Source organism: Dermacentor andersoni, chromosome 6, assembly GCF_023375885.2.
Source record: "Dermacentor andersoni chromosome 6, qqDerAnde1_hic_scaffold, whole genome shotgun sequence".
NCBI classification, from domain to species: Eukaryota; Metazoa; Arthropoda; class Arachnida; order Ixodida; family Ixodidae; genus Dermacentor; species Dermacentor andersoni.
The window spans coordinates 82,136,845-82,150,176 of record NC_092819.1 but is presented as its reverse complement, the minus strand read 5'-3'; the positions used below and the strand labels follow the sequence as shown (position 1 = coordinate 82,150,176).

The window sequence follows — 13,332 nt, the reverse complement described above, 5'->3', positions numbered from 1 at the left end:
TTGATGTCGTTATGAGCGTCCTGACACAAGCAAAAAGTTAGTCTTCTTGCTGCCCTTTTGTGAAGTAGATATTTTTCTGCCGTTTGAGCGCGTTGCCTTATTATAGTCAAAGTCGCGCTTAACAACTTCCACGTCATTAATTACTTGAAATCAATCACGATTTTTTTCCTTACCTTGTAATTTAAGGATCACGTTTATCCAGAAACGCTCACTGTAGTTCAATCACTTTTTTCTGTAACCAATTGCATTTAGCAACTTACATTTTTCAGCCTTGAGGAATTAAATGTGGCTCGAACTGTACAGTGTTGGAAAGGACGAAAACCACGGAGACACAAGTGCTTCAGGAGGAGAATCGGTCCAGCGGCGACAGGACACGCAGCCGGCGCGGTCGCATCACGGTTTGGCGAGGAGAAAATGCCGTTTTCATCACAGCACGACAGATGGCCCGGCAGGCGCGTTCCCATCGCTTGCATGCTTTTACATGGGCGCGATACACAAAAAATTTGAATATCGTCCAGTACGTCGTCATTTTTTGCGGGAGAGCAATCAGTAATTTCAAAAATGGAAGCGACGAACAATTTGGCCGCGGTAATTGCTCAGTGCTGCTCTGTATGCGTGCCGCGCTGCCACTGAAACGAGCTACATGCAGTATCCCCGAAAATACGTCCGCCGGCCCGACAAATTCTCTCGCTCGCATGCGGTGTGCGTTGGTGCGTGCGTAGGTCACCTTGGGAGTTAAAGCTCGGATTAGTTTCATTCGTGCCATATGTCGATGGCGCGGTGTCGTGCTGAACGGCCGCAGGGACGATGCATGCTGTACATGTGTTTCGGCCTGGTTCCAAGTGTAAACTTGCGCAATCCCAGGGAAAATTCGAGAGATAACGCCTCGCGAATATTCTTGCGAGAAGCATTTCTCGGAGAGTGACATGCAGAAGAGGCGGTATCTGAGCGAACAATGGGGTGAAGCTCTTGTAGACAAGCCGAAACGGTCTCTGCTGTTGCCAGGCCCCGTGCCAGAAATATTTCCGATAAATAAATAAATAAATAAATAAATAAATAAATAAATAAATAAATAAATAAATAAATCCAACTGAATGCGACGTAATGTGCGTGAAGCACACTAAGACAAATCCCCAGTGGTTCACTGGCTTGAGTGGGTCAAGGTACGGGGATAAACGCTTCATGTGACGGCAAGCAAGATGAAACGGGCTGCCTTGCCACCTCCCACAATTGCCACGAGACCCCGAAGTGGTAGTGCAACCACTTCGAAATTTGGAGACGTAAGCGCCGGCCACAGAAACGAGCGCAGTCATTCACGCGTCTATTGAAATGACGAGCGATGGATGATGGGTCCGGATGGCCTTGACGCGGCGAGCCTCTGCGGTGAGCGCTCCGTGCGTTTCCTCCCGTTCTCCACGAGCGGACTTGAGTGACTGAGGACGCGTCGGTGCCGTCTCTTCCATTCGTGACTCTACTGGAACGCGGGAGCGAGTGCTGTTTCGCGTCCTGAAAAATTCGTGCTACGCGTTGAAAACATGCGCGTCAATTACGTCCCTCCGACAATCAGCGTCTTGTAGCGACGCCTCGATCACCTGAACATAGCACGCTTTCAGGTTTGCACACCGGTCTTAGAATTCCGGTCGCTCTGATTTTCTTCTGTATATAATATATTACTCCATCTATTCCTACACTTTCTCTTTCTCCTGGACGCACCTTTAAGCCACCTTCATAGGCGGTAAAAGCTGTTGCTCCAGTGTTCACGTAATGCAGTCTACTACTTCCATGATCTGGACAGAGTATCTTGGCCGTCAAACGCTTTGTTCTATTTGTTCGGTATATACGTGACTCATATATAGACATATTTTAGTGATTGCCACCCTCGAACAGCATATTTAAAGCTAAATAATATTCAGCTGTATCTTCAGTTACCATACATATTTTAGCACGTTTTCAAGGACAGTGAACATTCGCTGGTGTCTGTTACAGTTAGTCGTTAGTAAGTCAAAATAGCTATGCATCAAAGGGTGCCGGGAGGAGGTCCACTAGGTATATTCTAACAAAGTGAAACGGTGATTTTATGGTACGTGGGTGCCAGAGAATTACCTGTGGACAATTTCTCAGTCTCTCACTGGCCTTATCGGGAGCGCCTTCCCCTCTAGCCCCGGTAAAAATGTAGCGTTACGCTTCATATAGGACCCAAACGGCGTGAATCGCGGCATTGAGAAACCAAAACTTTGGGTTAATGGTGGTGGTGGGCTGCAGCAAATTACGGGTTTAGCGTGGCGATCGACGCTGGCCAATGCTCCTCCTGAGCGACTCTTAAAACGTTACTGCGGCATGTCGCAACATGACCATGCAACCAGTCTTTCTTAGGAATGCAAGAAGAATGCTTGAAGCTTTTGTATGGGCTACGACTGACCTTTCTGGGCACAAAAAGGTGTTGTACGCACGATTGCGTAAGGTTATTCGGCTGCAAGTTGTGAAGCTGCGCAACCTTTCCACAACGCAATGTTGCGCAAGACCGGAGAATGTATTCAATGCCTCGTGTCGTTTCGCATGCAGTGCAGCTGGCGAACTGTTACACCACACCTTAGATAAAAATGGGTGTGTATTAGCAGATCATATCTTAAGAGCGAGGTGTTCGTACGTTACAACACAGCCCTTCTCTACAGCGCACACATCGAGCGAGTTTTCAGAGTCGCTGCCAGATGTCTTCATAAGAAAACGAGGGAAGGTTATCGAAGATAACTTGAAAAACAAATCTTAGTTCAAATAAACAAAGAGTAAAGGGCTGCAGAGGACGCAGTGAGAGAGCCAGCCTTGTTATTGTATTTGTACCATGTTAATAAATGTAGGGTGAAAAGTAATGTGAAAATACTGCACTACTTTTGTGTAATTGCTCAGTTAATGACGTGCGGTTGTAATATATAATTCCAATCAATTAAATGTGTGAAATAATTATTTTACTTGTAATTGCTTACTTTTTCTTTCTGTAACGCGTACAAGTCAGACTATAAGGCACATTCGAATGGCGGCCTTGAGACGAAGGTAACCGCCAACGAAAAAACAGGAATTTCTGTCGCAAGCAACGCGTGTTGTAATCAGTTTTCTCTCTTCCGAACAGTCGTACTTAGCCCTTGCTTAATAGCTTGACGCTATAGATTTGCGTCAACCAAACCAACAGCGACAACAATGACAACAACAACAATGGAAACTACTACAACATATAAAAAAATTGGAATTCGTCGTGACAAAAAGAAGTAAAACTGTGTTACAGAAAGACCTATTCTTACCATAGAACCTATGGTCGTGGCGACGAAAATATCACAGGAACATAGCCGGGAGACACTCAGTAGCAGCGAAATGGAATTATGTCGTTGGCACAAAAGGTTCCCTGTTCTCCCTTGTGGTAGGGCTCCGAAACCACTGTGTAGCATCAACCGCCATTTTCATTCCCTTATTTCCGTGCACCGCAGGCAGGCCTCTCTTCTATCCAGAATAATTGCGCACACCTGGCTTTTCTTCCTGTCTACTGAACGCGCACCAATACTGTGGCCATCGCATGTCGTCTGTGTCAGTTTTTTGTTCACTTGTCAGTGTCCCGGTGTGTGCTAATTAAGCAGAGGTGCTCAAATAATTAAGTGATCACCCTTGTAATTTGCCGGCTCCCTGGCAAGGGGAAATCACTCGTGTGATTCACTCCTGGAAATCACTCCTTTGACTGACACTGCAACGGACACATCCCTCTGGCCGTGATTTGTTTACGTAGTGCCACTTCATGTAAATTAAATCAAAGCCTTGAAGCTAGATTTTCTCAACAGCAGCGGATACATATCAACCAAGCCATAACCTTGACGTATGGCAAGAACCGTTTCTTTAGGTGCCGGTATGTTGATGGCACTCCGAAGCTGTTTAGTTATCTTTGTCTGACAACGCCGGCGTATGTAATGAATAGGAGAGCGTAGTTTAATTCCGAGCAGGTAGCAAACAAACACCGGGGAGGAATGTTTGCTTACATTTCAAGAAAGTCTTTTTTGTTTACAAATCAAGCTTGCTCTCTCTCTGCTGTCTATGCAACGCGCCTGTCGCATTTTCGGCGCACTCAACGCACTTCAATGTTTACTCCTACGCCTTTTGACGTCGTTGGCGTTCACTGATTGCATAAAGCTTTCTGACAGAGTTAGTTGGAGTAGCGCTTGGTTCAGAACGATGATTCAGCGCGTGTTCATTTGCCATGTTAAGCAGTTTAGCTGCATCATTGCTGCATCGCGCCGGACCTCCTCCAACGGACGGGGCCATGCGAGTGCACCAAGAGTGGCGGCTACATCTGCAATAGAAATTCACTGACGATTTCATCTGCAGAAGCCTGGTTCCAAGTTGTTCAAGTGCGTTGTGCTTCCTGCTTTATTGGGCTTGAGTTCTCGCGCAAATGCTCATGACGCAAGACTTAATTAGCCTAACAAATAAACTAACCCCGAACCCTCTTCACCGCACAACCTTGAACGTAGTTGCAGAAATTTTTACTGCGTTAAAGAAAAATAGGTCCTTAGTGGCAAGCAGTGCTCTCATAGTGCAATGGTAGTTCAAGCGTAAATTTAAATATTACGGGGCGTCTTTGTTAGGAGAGACAGAAACAAGCTTATTGAAGTTATGATTGTGCTTGTTACTGCGGGTGAAGCCCCTCTTCCAGGGCCCCACTGGCTATTGCGGCTCACCGGTACTGGTCGAGGGTCGCGAATTGGCTTTCGAAGTCTCGTTCGGAGAGTCGCGCCTCCCACGACCAATGGGCGTGTTAACGACGCACGCTTTTTTGAAACCTGTTGAAGGCCCATCTCGAAAGAGAAGATCGTTTCGGAAGCTCTGTGCCAAGCTTCACATAGCACACTAGCTGCTTTTAATTTCAGAAGGGTTATCCTCACGGTCCGCTTCAGTACTCACGGCTTCGCAGCAATGAAAGCTCTACCGATGTCCGAGTAACTTGTGTACCTATATACCCGAAAATGTGGGCAATATGTTCTGTCCGTCTGATAAAACCGCATATACTGCTCTGACAGGCCAATCAGACTGTTTCAAAAGGTAACACGGTTAACGGCATTACAAGAAATGCTACAGGTTTCACCGCAGCCTAATACTCCACCAATGCGTGACTTTTATGTGTGCGTTTGTGTTTTCAATTACGTTTCAATAACGTAAAAAATCCCTCCCGATTGTAAGCGCTGCTATATTGGGCAAAAGGGAAGGTGCATTAACGATCACCTGCGCGAGCATGCCGCTTCACTAAAAGGAAACCCGTACAGTCATCTGGCTGCCCACTGTAACACGTGTGGTTGCACCGCGATCTTTATGGAGTGCGAAATAATTGGAAAATACAGTGAAAAGCGCGCGGGAAATCTTTGAGGCATGTTGCATATTCATAAGTGGCGACGCATGCGTCAGTTCTGCGTCCCTCACGCTATCAAGAAAAGAACTGAATTATCTCCGTGGCTGACGCCCATCCATCTTTTTCTGTTCTTAATGTCGCCTTCAATGATGTATTTATATGCTGCTTTGGCAAATAAATCATTTGGTTGCTAGTCAGCGCTCTGTCCTGTGCTCTTTACTCGCTCGGCCTGTATCGCGCTGTTTATGTTTTTTATTCCAAACGCTATTATGTTTTTTTATTGTGCTGTATATTTTGTACTATTAGGTAAGGTCTCCAAGATCAATGATCTTTGTGTGCTCTTCCATGCAAGCTTGCACTCTTCTGCTCACACTGGATCCGTTGCAAAGCGGGGTACGCGCTTTCTTGGCTCTGTCTGCAAAATATCGAAATAAGGATTTCCCAAAACCTTGCGGCAAGTTTCGCATTACCATCTCTCTTTCTTAACTCAAATGCGGATAAGTCGTCTGAAGCACCATTTCTAAATTCAGCAGTGACATCCATGCAACGGGCCAAGAAAGTGGCATAGTTGGAGACAACTAGGCGCGCTTTACTTTGATCTAAGTAAAGCGTTTCATGTTGTTTGCCATGAGCAACTCGTTCACAAGCTCATGCAATTCAACGTACCTTTCCAATCACTGCCGTGGTGTCTAATTACCTAATCAATAGATCGTGCTTCATTGGCACTAATGGACAGAGGTATGTTAACTATGGCGCCATTAACGTAGTTTCATAAGGCCCTCTTCTCTTCCTGCTGTTCATAAATAATATTTAATCAGCAACTCAACACTCTCCACTCTTTGGATATACCGACAACGTAAAGCTATTTAGGACTGTAAAGTGTTCACAACTGAATTGACCCCCCCTCCCCCTAACCCCCAAAAACAACACAATTTCCATCCTAAAGCTGGTGCGGAAACAATAGGGTACTAATAAATGCTTCTGGAACCATGCTTTTAGGCTATACGGGGAAATCACACCTTTTGCAATTTCCATACACCCTTCTGCACGCTCCACTATCCAGCGTTGATGAAAAATCTTGGTGCGCACTTCGACAAAACAGTAAGCTTCTCTTGACGCACTAAATATGCTAAGCAAAATGCTATTTACGATAAACAATACTAACAGCACGTAGGGCGCATTCGTGCTCTTGGTATTATTTATCGTATGTCACATGACTTACACTCCCGTGTGGCCTTTCCGAAATTGTATTCTACTATGTGCCTTCCACTACTACATCCTGCCTCACTAGTTGCGGATGGAACATCCAAATCTTATCCTGACCTAATTGAAAGCTTCCAGAGTAAATTGATAACTTTTTTTTCAAGCACCGCATTTGTCATTCTGGCGACCATAGCCCAGCCCTCTGAAATACACCTCAAGTCAAACCTCTAAACTCAGGACTACTAAATCAGACCTTCTGTTCCTAACTAAGGCTGTACGTGGCATTTTACATTGCCCGAAGCTTCCTGATCAAGTGCGACTCTCTATGCCGCATAACTATCCGCGGCAGCATTCCACGTTTTCCGCCCGGCCTGGTTGCATAAACACTGTCCTATAACTCGCCTTCAAAGAACATGTAATAAGTACTCGGCATGTATTGACACATTTGGGAGTTAATTTTCTGTGTATTATATATTTTATATATTGTAGTGTGCCTGCATCGATAATGCTGCTGTATGACTGCCTTTTACGCCTGCGTCCTCGTTTTCAGTTTCTCGAATTGTTTCTCCATCTCACATTGTTTTGCCTACCATATTTGTCTGCTGTGTACATTTTGTCTCTGGTATTACCTTTTAAGTGCATCAGTACAGGGTAGCCAACCGGACATAATCTCTGGTTAACCTCACTGTCTTTCCTTTGCCTTCCTCTCTCTCTCTCTCTCTCTCTCAGTACGAAGGCTCTGTAACTGTTTTGGGCAGTAAAATAAACATTTTATGTATTTATTTATTTATTCTGGAGAAAAGTATGAGCTCCAACGCACCATTCGCTCGCTCACAAATACCTAGATCACGTTTTTTATTCACCCATCTATCGAATAACCAATCGATCCAGTAACATATCCAGTAACATAGCTAGTCATTAAAAACACCAACTTAGAATCTCCAAGTCCATAACTGGGCTAAACTGTTCGATTTCAGGGCACCTTTCGCATAACTTACCAACCCCTGTAACGCAACCGTAAACTTCGCTTAAGTCTAAACGATCGTTTGCATTACTAACGCTCAAGATTAGTCTTTGAGTTGGAACACCAGTGCGCAATGCCTTCACTTCGTATCCCCGCATGCGGGCCACATCCATCCCAAAGCTTATTTACCTTTCCGAGGCTTTCCGAGGCTTTTCGAGGCGTTCCAGAGCAGCCGCGATATGATATAAATTTGTTGAATAAGGAATGACGACGCAGCCAACGTTTCGACAGTGGTCCTGTCTTTGTCAGGGCAGCAAAACTTCCCCTTAGTAGCATTTATGTACGCGTAGCTCACTCTACCCCACCGTCATTACAAAGGCGCAAAAGAATAATCTGCAGACTATATAGTTGAGGCGGAAGAGATTCGAAGCGTCCAAAGAAAAAAATTCACCGACGATTACAATACTCCCTAATGCGAAATTGGAGCGAAGCTCTATACCTGCTTTCATTTCCCGATCCATTGGCTGACGTGGTCTCGTAGGGGGGGGGGGGGGGGGGGGGGGGGTATTTGGGCTTTGCTAACGTCCGTAAAGTGAACAAAGATAACGAACGATAGCACGGCGCAGAAGAAAGAAAGGACACGTGATTTCACCGCGCGCCGCACCTGCGCAGTGGGAGACTGCACCCGCGCTGGTCACCGTTGCTGCGCCTGCGCCCAGTGTCGTCTGCCATCGATACAACGGCGCGACCGTTGTGGTGAAAAAACACGGGGTAGTGCGCCGGGGTAGCTGCCGCGGTGTGTAAGAACCGGATTCTGCATTGCATAGGTTGACCATTTCCTCAGTTGCAACTCCACCAAAGACGGAAAAGTGGGAAAACCACGCACTGTGCGCACAGCCGAAGAATAAGCCGAGTACGAGGAGGGGCGTCGACAGCATAGGCGCGAGTGTAACCAACGACAACGTGTCCGTGCGAAAGCGGAGAATGTGCCAGTGACGTTTCCCCCGCAGAATGTCAGCTAGAGCAAATGCGAGTGTCTAATCGTCGGCGTCGAGCGCAAACTACTATTGAAGATCGCGCAATGGAGGCCGCTCGTAAGCGCCAAGCTAGGTCGTTCGAGTCTGCGCCCTAGCGGCGGAAGGGTGAGTTGCCACTTCCTTCGAGTTTCACAGGGGCGAAGCCAAAATTCAAGAGAATATTTCCGGACGCGGAATTTGGCATAGTTCCTCGGTCTGCGATCAACAGCTTCGCTGGCTAATCCGGCACCATATGAACGCGTCTCGTCCCCCCCCCCCCCCCCCAAAAAAAAATTTTTTTTTCACTTTACGGACGTTATAACAAGCCCAGATATTCCCCGTAGGAGATCACGCATACGGCTCATTCACACAGGTCCGTCAGCTGAACAGCTTCGCTGTAAAAACTGTGGTTGACGAGGGTTACAATAATGCGGGCACTGCATAAAAAAAATGCTCTCCATAAGGTGGCGGTATGTTTGCGCGTAATTCGTCGTTGCTGTGGTTATGAAAACGGCGTCCGCATCCCAATCGAAGGCGTGCGTGACGATGTCGATGACAATCCTTGAACATTACGCATACCTACACAAAGGATGCGCCGCGAATGATGTATTTGGTGGCAAACGGCAATGTCGGTGCCAACAGCGGCGTCACAGCAACAGCGCCAAGCAGTTTACACAGTAGCAAGTATTCACGGTCAAGTGCCCTGTACAGGCCGATGACTTAAAAGGTTTCCGAAAATTTTAAAAATCACCTGTTCGGATAATATATCTGTAGTCCCGGAGGTGGATCATTGACAGAGACGGAAAATACTTGCAGAGACGTTGAAACGCATATTGAATGGGCTAATTAAAAAAAAATATGTAAATGTACTTTTTAAGTAGTTACTATACGCGCATATTGCAACTTACGCATTCTTGCCGGTGAGTTTGAAAGGTGTGTCTACTTGTACTGAATTTACACAGTGACACAAATCTGCAGATATGTGCCATCAAAGTCGCCTTAAAAAAAAAAAGAAAGAGCACCGGCGATTACGATACCGCCTAATGTTAATTTTGAGCGCAGCTGTTTAGGTGTCTTGATCTAACGATATATTGTGGCAAAGAGTTTGATTTTGAACGACAGGGTCCTTTCGGCGACGGCGCTGAGCCTCTGCTCGGACAGCCAGTTTAGCAGCTGCGGCAGACGATGCACTTCCACCGGTTGCGTCGTTCATTGTTCAGAAAGGACTGGCTGACACTATCCTGTATTGCGATTATATTGTCCCGTGGTAGTCCGAAGAACGACACAGTTTCACAACTGTGAGTAACAAATTCAACTTAATATTGTGCGAACTTGTGCACCGCATAACAAGTAACACTCAAGCACAACGATAGCGGCGAGCAGAGTGGGCGAACGTCGGAAACCTGATGTGCAGTCAAGCGCGTCGGGTTTTATACAGGACTCGTCGAAGGTACCAGCGTAATCGCTGGTGCCCGCGTGGCTTCCAGAAAGTACTACACAATTCACGTCGCGCATACAGTCAGATTGCAAAAATGGCAAACCATGACAATTGAAACAAACGCGAACGCTACCAAACCAAGCAAACCAAACAAGCGATAGCTGACGCGACCAGACGATAGTACGAAGCGAGCGGTCGGGCGGGTTCGCATGACACCAGTTTCCCCCGCGCACGTCACTGAAGGGGCCGCTCTCATTGGTCTCTGCCGTTCGTGGCTCACGTCTTTCACCTGGCGCTCCGCGTTCGCCCTATCATCTTTCGCTGTGCTCATTCGTTCGGTTTCGCCGCCGACGCCGACGTTAGCCGCAGGAACGGGCGCCTAAGAGCTGCGCTGTATAATGTACTGTCCTTCCACTTACCTTATTTAACAAAACGCTCTTTTATGCATTGAAGCACCAACGTAACTTTAACGACTGCGTATTTCGACCCACACATTTGGAAATATCTCAATGCTGGTGTCATTTCATGTGTATGCTCCATGCAAATTTTGCAGAGGCTACAATACGTAAATTGCAATGTACGCCATAAAGTGATTAGTTAAATGGATAATAAGTTATATTTGTTAGTTAAGTGTGTGTTTCGATTCCTCGGGCTAGTAATGTCCGACTCTTGGAATAATCCAGCTCAGAGACAGCAAATATGCTGCCACGGGCGGTTTCATAAATCTCCTGGAAATCTTACAAAATTATAACCCCGGGCGGTACCACTAAAAATACTGAAAATATACAGACAAAATGACATCGCTTAAATCACGTACGTCGCACTGCGTCATTTTGCTCAAGACATAAGCTGTAGTAGAAATTAACCGGATGCTCTTCCGGCTGACCTCCCTGCCTTTCCTTTCCTTGCTTTCTCTTCTCTTGACGCCAGAGCCTACTTAAAGGATATTCGAAACGAGTGGTCCAGCCGCAAAATCACGAAACCTTTAACACAACAACTGCCTGTTCATCTGTGAACTAGTCTTTCATTCACACAAACACTTCATTTAAGAAATGGCATGAGGAGAGTACAAATTTGAAAGTCATGTCAAATTCTACGCTGTGGTTATGTCATGCAGGTACATTGTCTCACATTTTGTGTGTTTTTTCCTATTGACCCATGGAAACTAAGAATTGTGCGAGTTCTGTGTAAAACAAAGAAATATAAATATGATGCACCGAGATTATGTGAACCAAATCTATTTAAGTAGTAAAACGGTGACCACTCACGAAAAAAAAAATCATAACCCATTAGCCAAACAAGTGCAAATAAAGATTCTATAAAGTAATAACAAAACGTTGTTTTTATTCATTGAAGCGCAAAAGTAACTGGAACGCCAATGCATTTCACCGCAGTGTTCGGGACTTAATACCTCGAAACTGGCGTCATCAAGAAAATTTGTTCCAAGTGGATCTACTTTCCAACTCCCCGGCTCGAATTTTTAAATTGCAATATATGCTGTAAGGTAATTAGTTATACCTAAGTAGTGAATATTTCTTTGTTGGTCAGTTATGCTTTTCAGTTTTTCTTGTACAAGTGTTGTCCATCTCTTCGAGTAGACTAGCTCATGGTCTAGAATTGTGCTACATATTACAGGCAATTTTTAAACATTATTATAGCGTCCGCTGAAACAACGATGTATAAGAGGAGCTAGGCTTAAACATCTCTTATTTCTAAGTTGCAATAAGATATCCCTGCTTTCCCTTGATGACTTTTTACATCTGAAAATTGCATGTAACACGAGCGAGTGCTTTTCACGAAAATATCAGGTGACGTTAGCGAGCTTCCGTATTGGAGATCCCCTCCTAAATGCTTAACTTCATGCACCTAGTTTATCTACTACTAACCTCTGTTCTTTTTGTAAGGAACCGGAAAATATTGACCTTTTTTTGTCGCCACAGTTTCTCCTCCCTCCGCAGAATGTTTCTTAGACTTCTTTCTGGAAAATGATGCTTAGTACTTAGGACACCAATCTTAATATTCTTAGGTGCCTGTCCATTAAGCACAAGCCACGCCTCTATTATTTCTACTCTGCCTAGGTTTATTGAAGCGTCCTAAAGTGGGCGCGGTTAGGGCACTGACCATGCTGTATTTTATTCTTTTTCATAGGTTTATGAATGAGCGCCCTCAAAAACATTGTTATGCATTTAGTTGCCTATTGCTTTGTTTTGAATTGTTCGCTTGCTTTACCCATGTTTTGGTGCATGTTTGATTAACTGCAGTGTGGACTACGGAAAAAATTCTGTATTCCACATAATTTCCCGTACGCTTTATATAGGATTATTGTATGTGGGAGTCACGAGGCATAAGAATTTCCTTTTAATAGGAATCCCCATCCTACATATAAGTGACATAAGACGGTTTTCTTCACAGTGGAAGAATGCTACTGTTGCAGTAAATTAGTTCAAACCCGAAGTAATGACTAATTTCTGCTGTATTTGTATGAAAAGTCGGTTATTTTAGGAAATCAAATAAAACAGTTGTTTTTTAGGTCCTTTGTGCGCATCTGCATTTTAAAAGAAACCAGCATCTTCTTGCTCTTAGGAGAAAATGACTACAACTCCAGAACTGCTATCCCGGTTCAATCAATGTGTAACCGATTGCTCGAACACATTTAATATTATACTGAATATTTAAGACAATGGATGTATATATATATATATATATATATATATATATATATATTCGGATGACTAGATTTAAGAAAAATAACACGCGTGTCCGTAGTCGTTCTTGTCTCTCGTCTTACGCGTCAATGGTTTAGTTGTGCTGTTGCAGGGAACCCTGAAGTAACGCCTTGCATATTGTAAGTTACCCATTTTGTGATAAAATGACCACAAAACCACGCACAAATACCGCACCTATCGGTTCGCAGGAGGACTCTTCGACGCCGCACAATCGGAAGACGACGAGCGAGCTTTCACGTATGCCGTGGAGCGTGTCAACCTCAACAACGATGTGCTGCCCAGAACTACATTGCTTCCTCTACTGGAGACACTCAAACCGAGGGACAGTTTCCATGCATCGAAAGCCGGTAAGCATGGGACACTGCCGAAGTACGTAGCACTGTGTAGAAAAGTATCGAAAGTGGTTGAACGGAGCATGTTGTTATAGTCAGTATTTAAACAAGGAGCTAAGTTACCACCCTGTCAATACAAGTCACGTTGCCCAAACATTTACTCCAGCGACGGCCATTCTTCGCAGTTGATTACTTCACGCATGCATCTTCTTGCGAGCCTGTCTTCTTTGAAGTGTAAGCAGAACTGTAAACTAGATTGGCGCCTGCATAGTA

At 45.0% G+C, this 13,332-nt stretch overlaps 1 protein-coding gene across 1 annotated transcript in view; it reads left to right on the top strand.

The window, feature by feature from the left end:
• The window catches only part of LOC126522463 (glutamate receptor ionotropic, kainate 2-like), a 364,802-nt gene that overhangs the window by 57,208 nt on the left and 294,262 nt on the right, over positions 1–13,332 (top strand). The window contains exon 2 of the mRNA XM_072288773.1: positions 12,916–13,074. Coding sequence (XP_072144874.1) covers positions 12,916–13,074 — 159 coding nt within the window. The remainder of the gene's footprint in view (positions 1–12,915; positions 13,075–13,332) is intronic.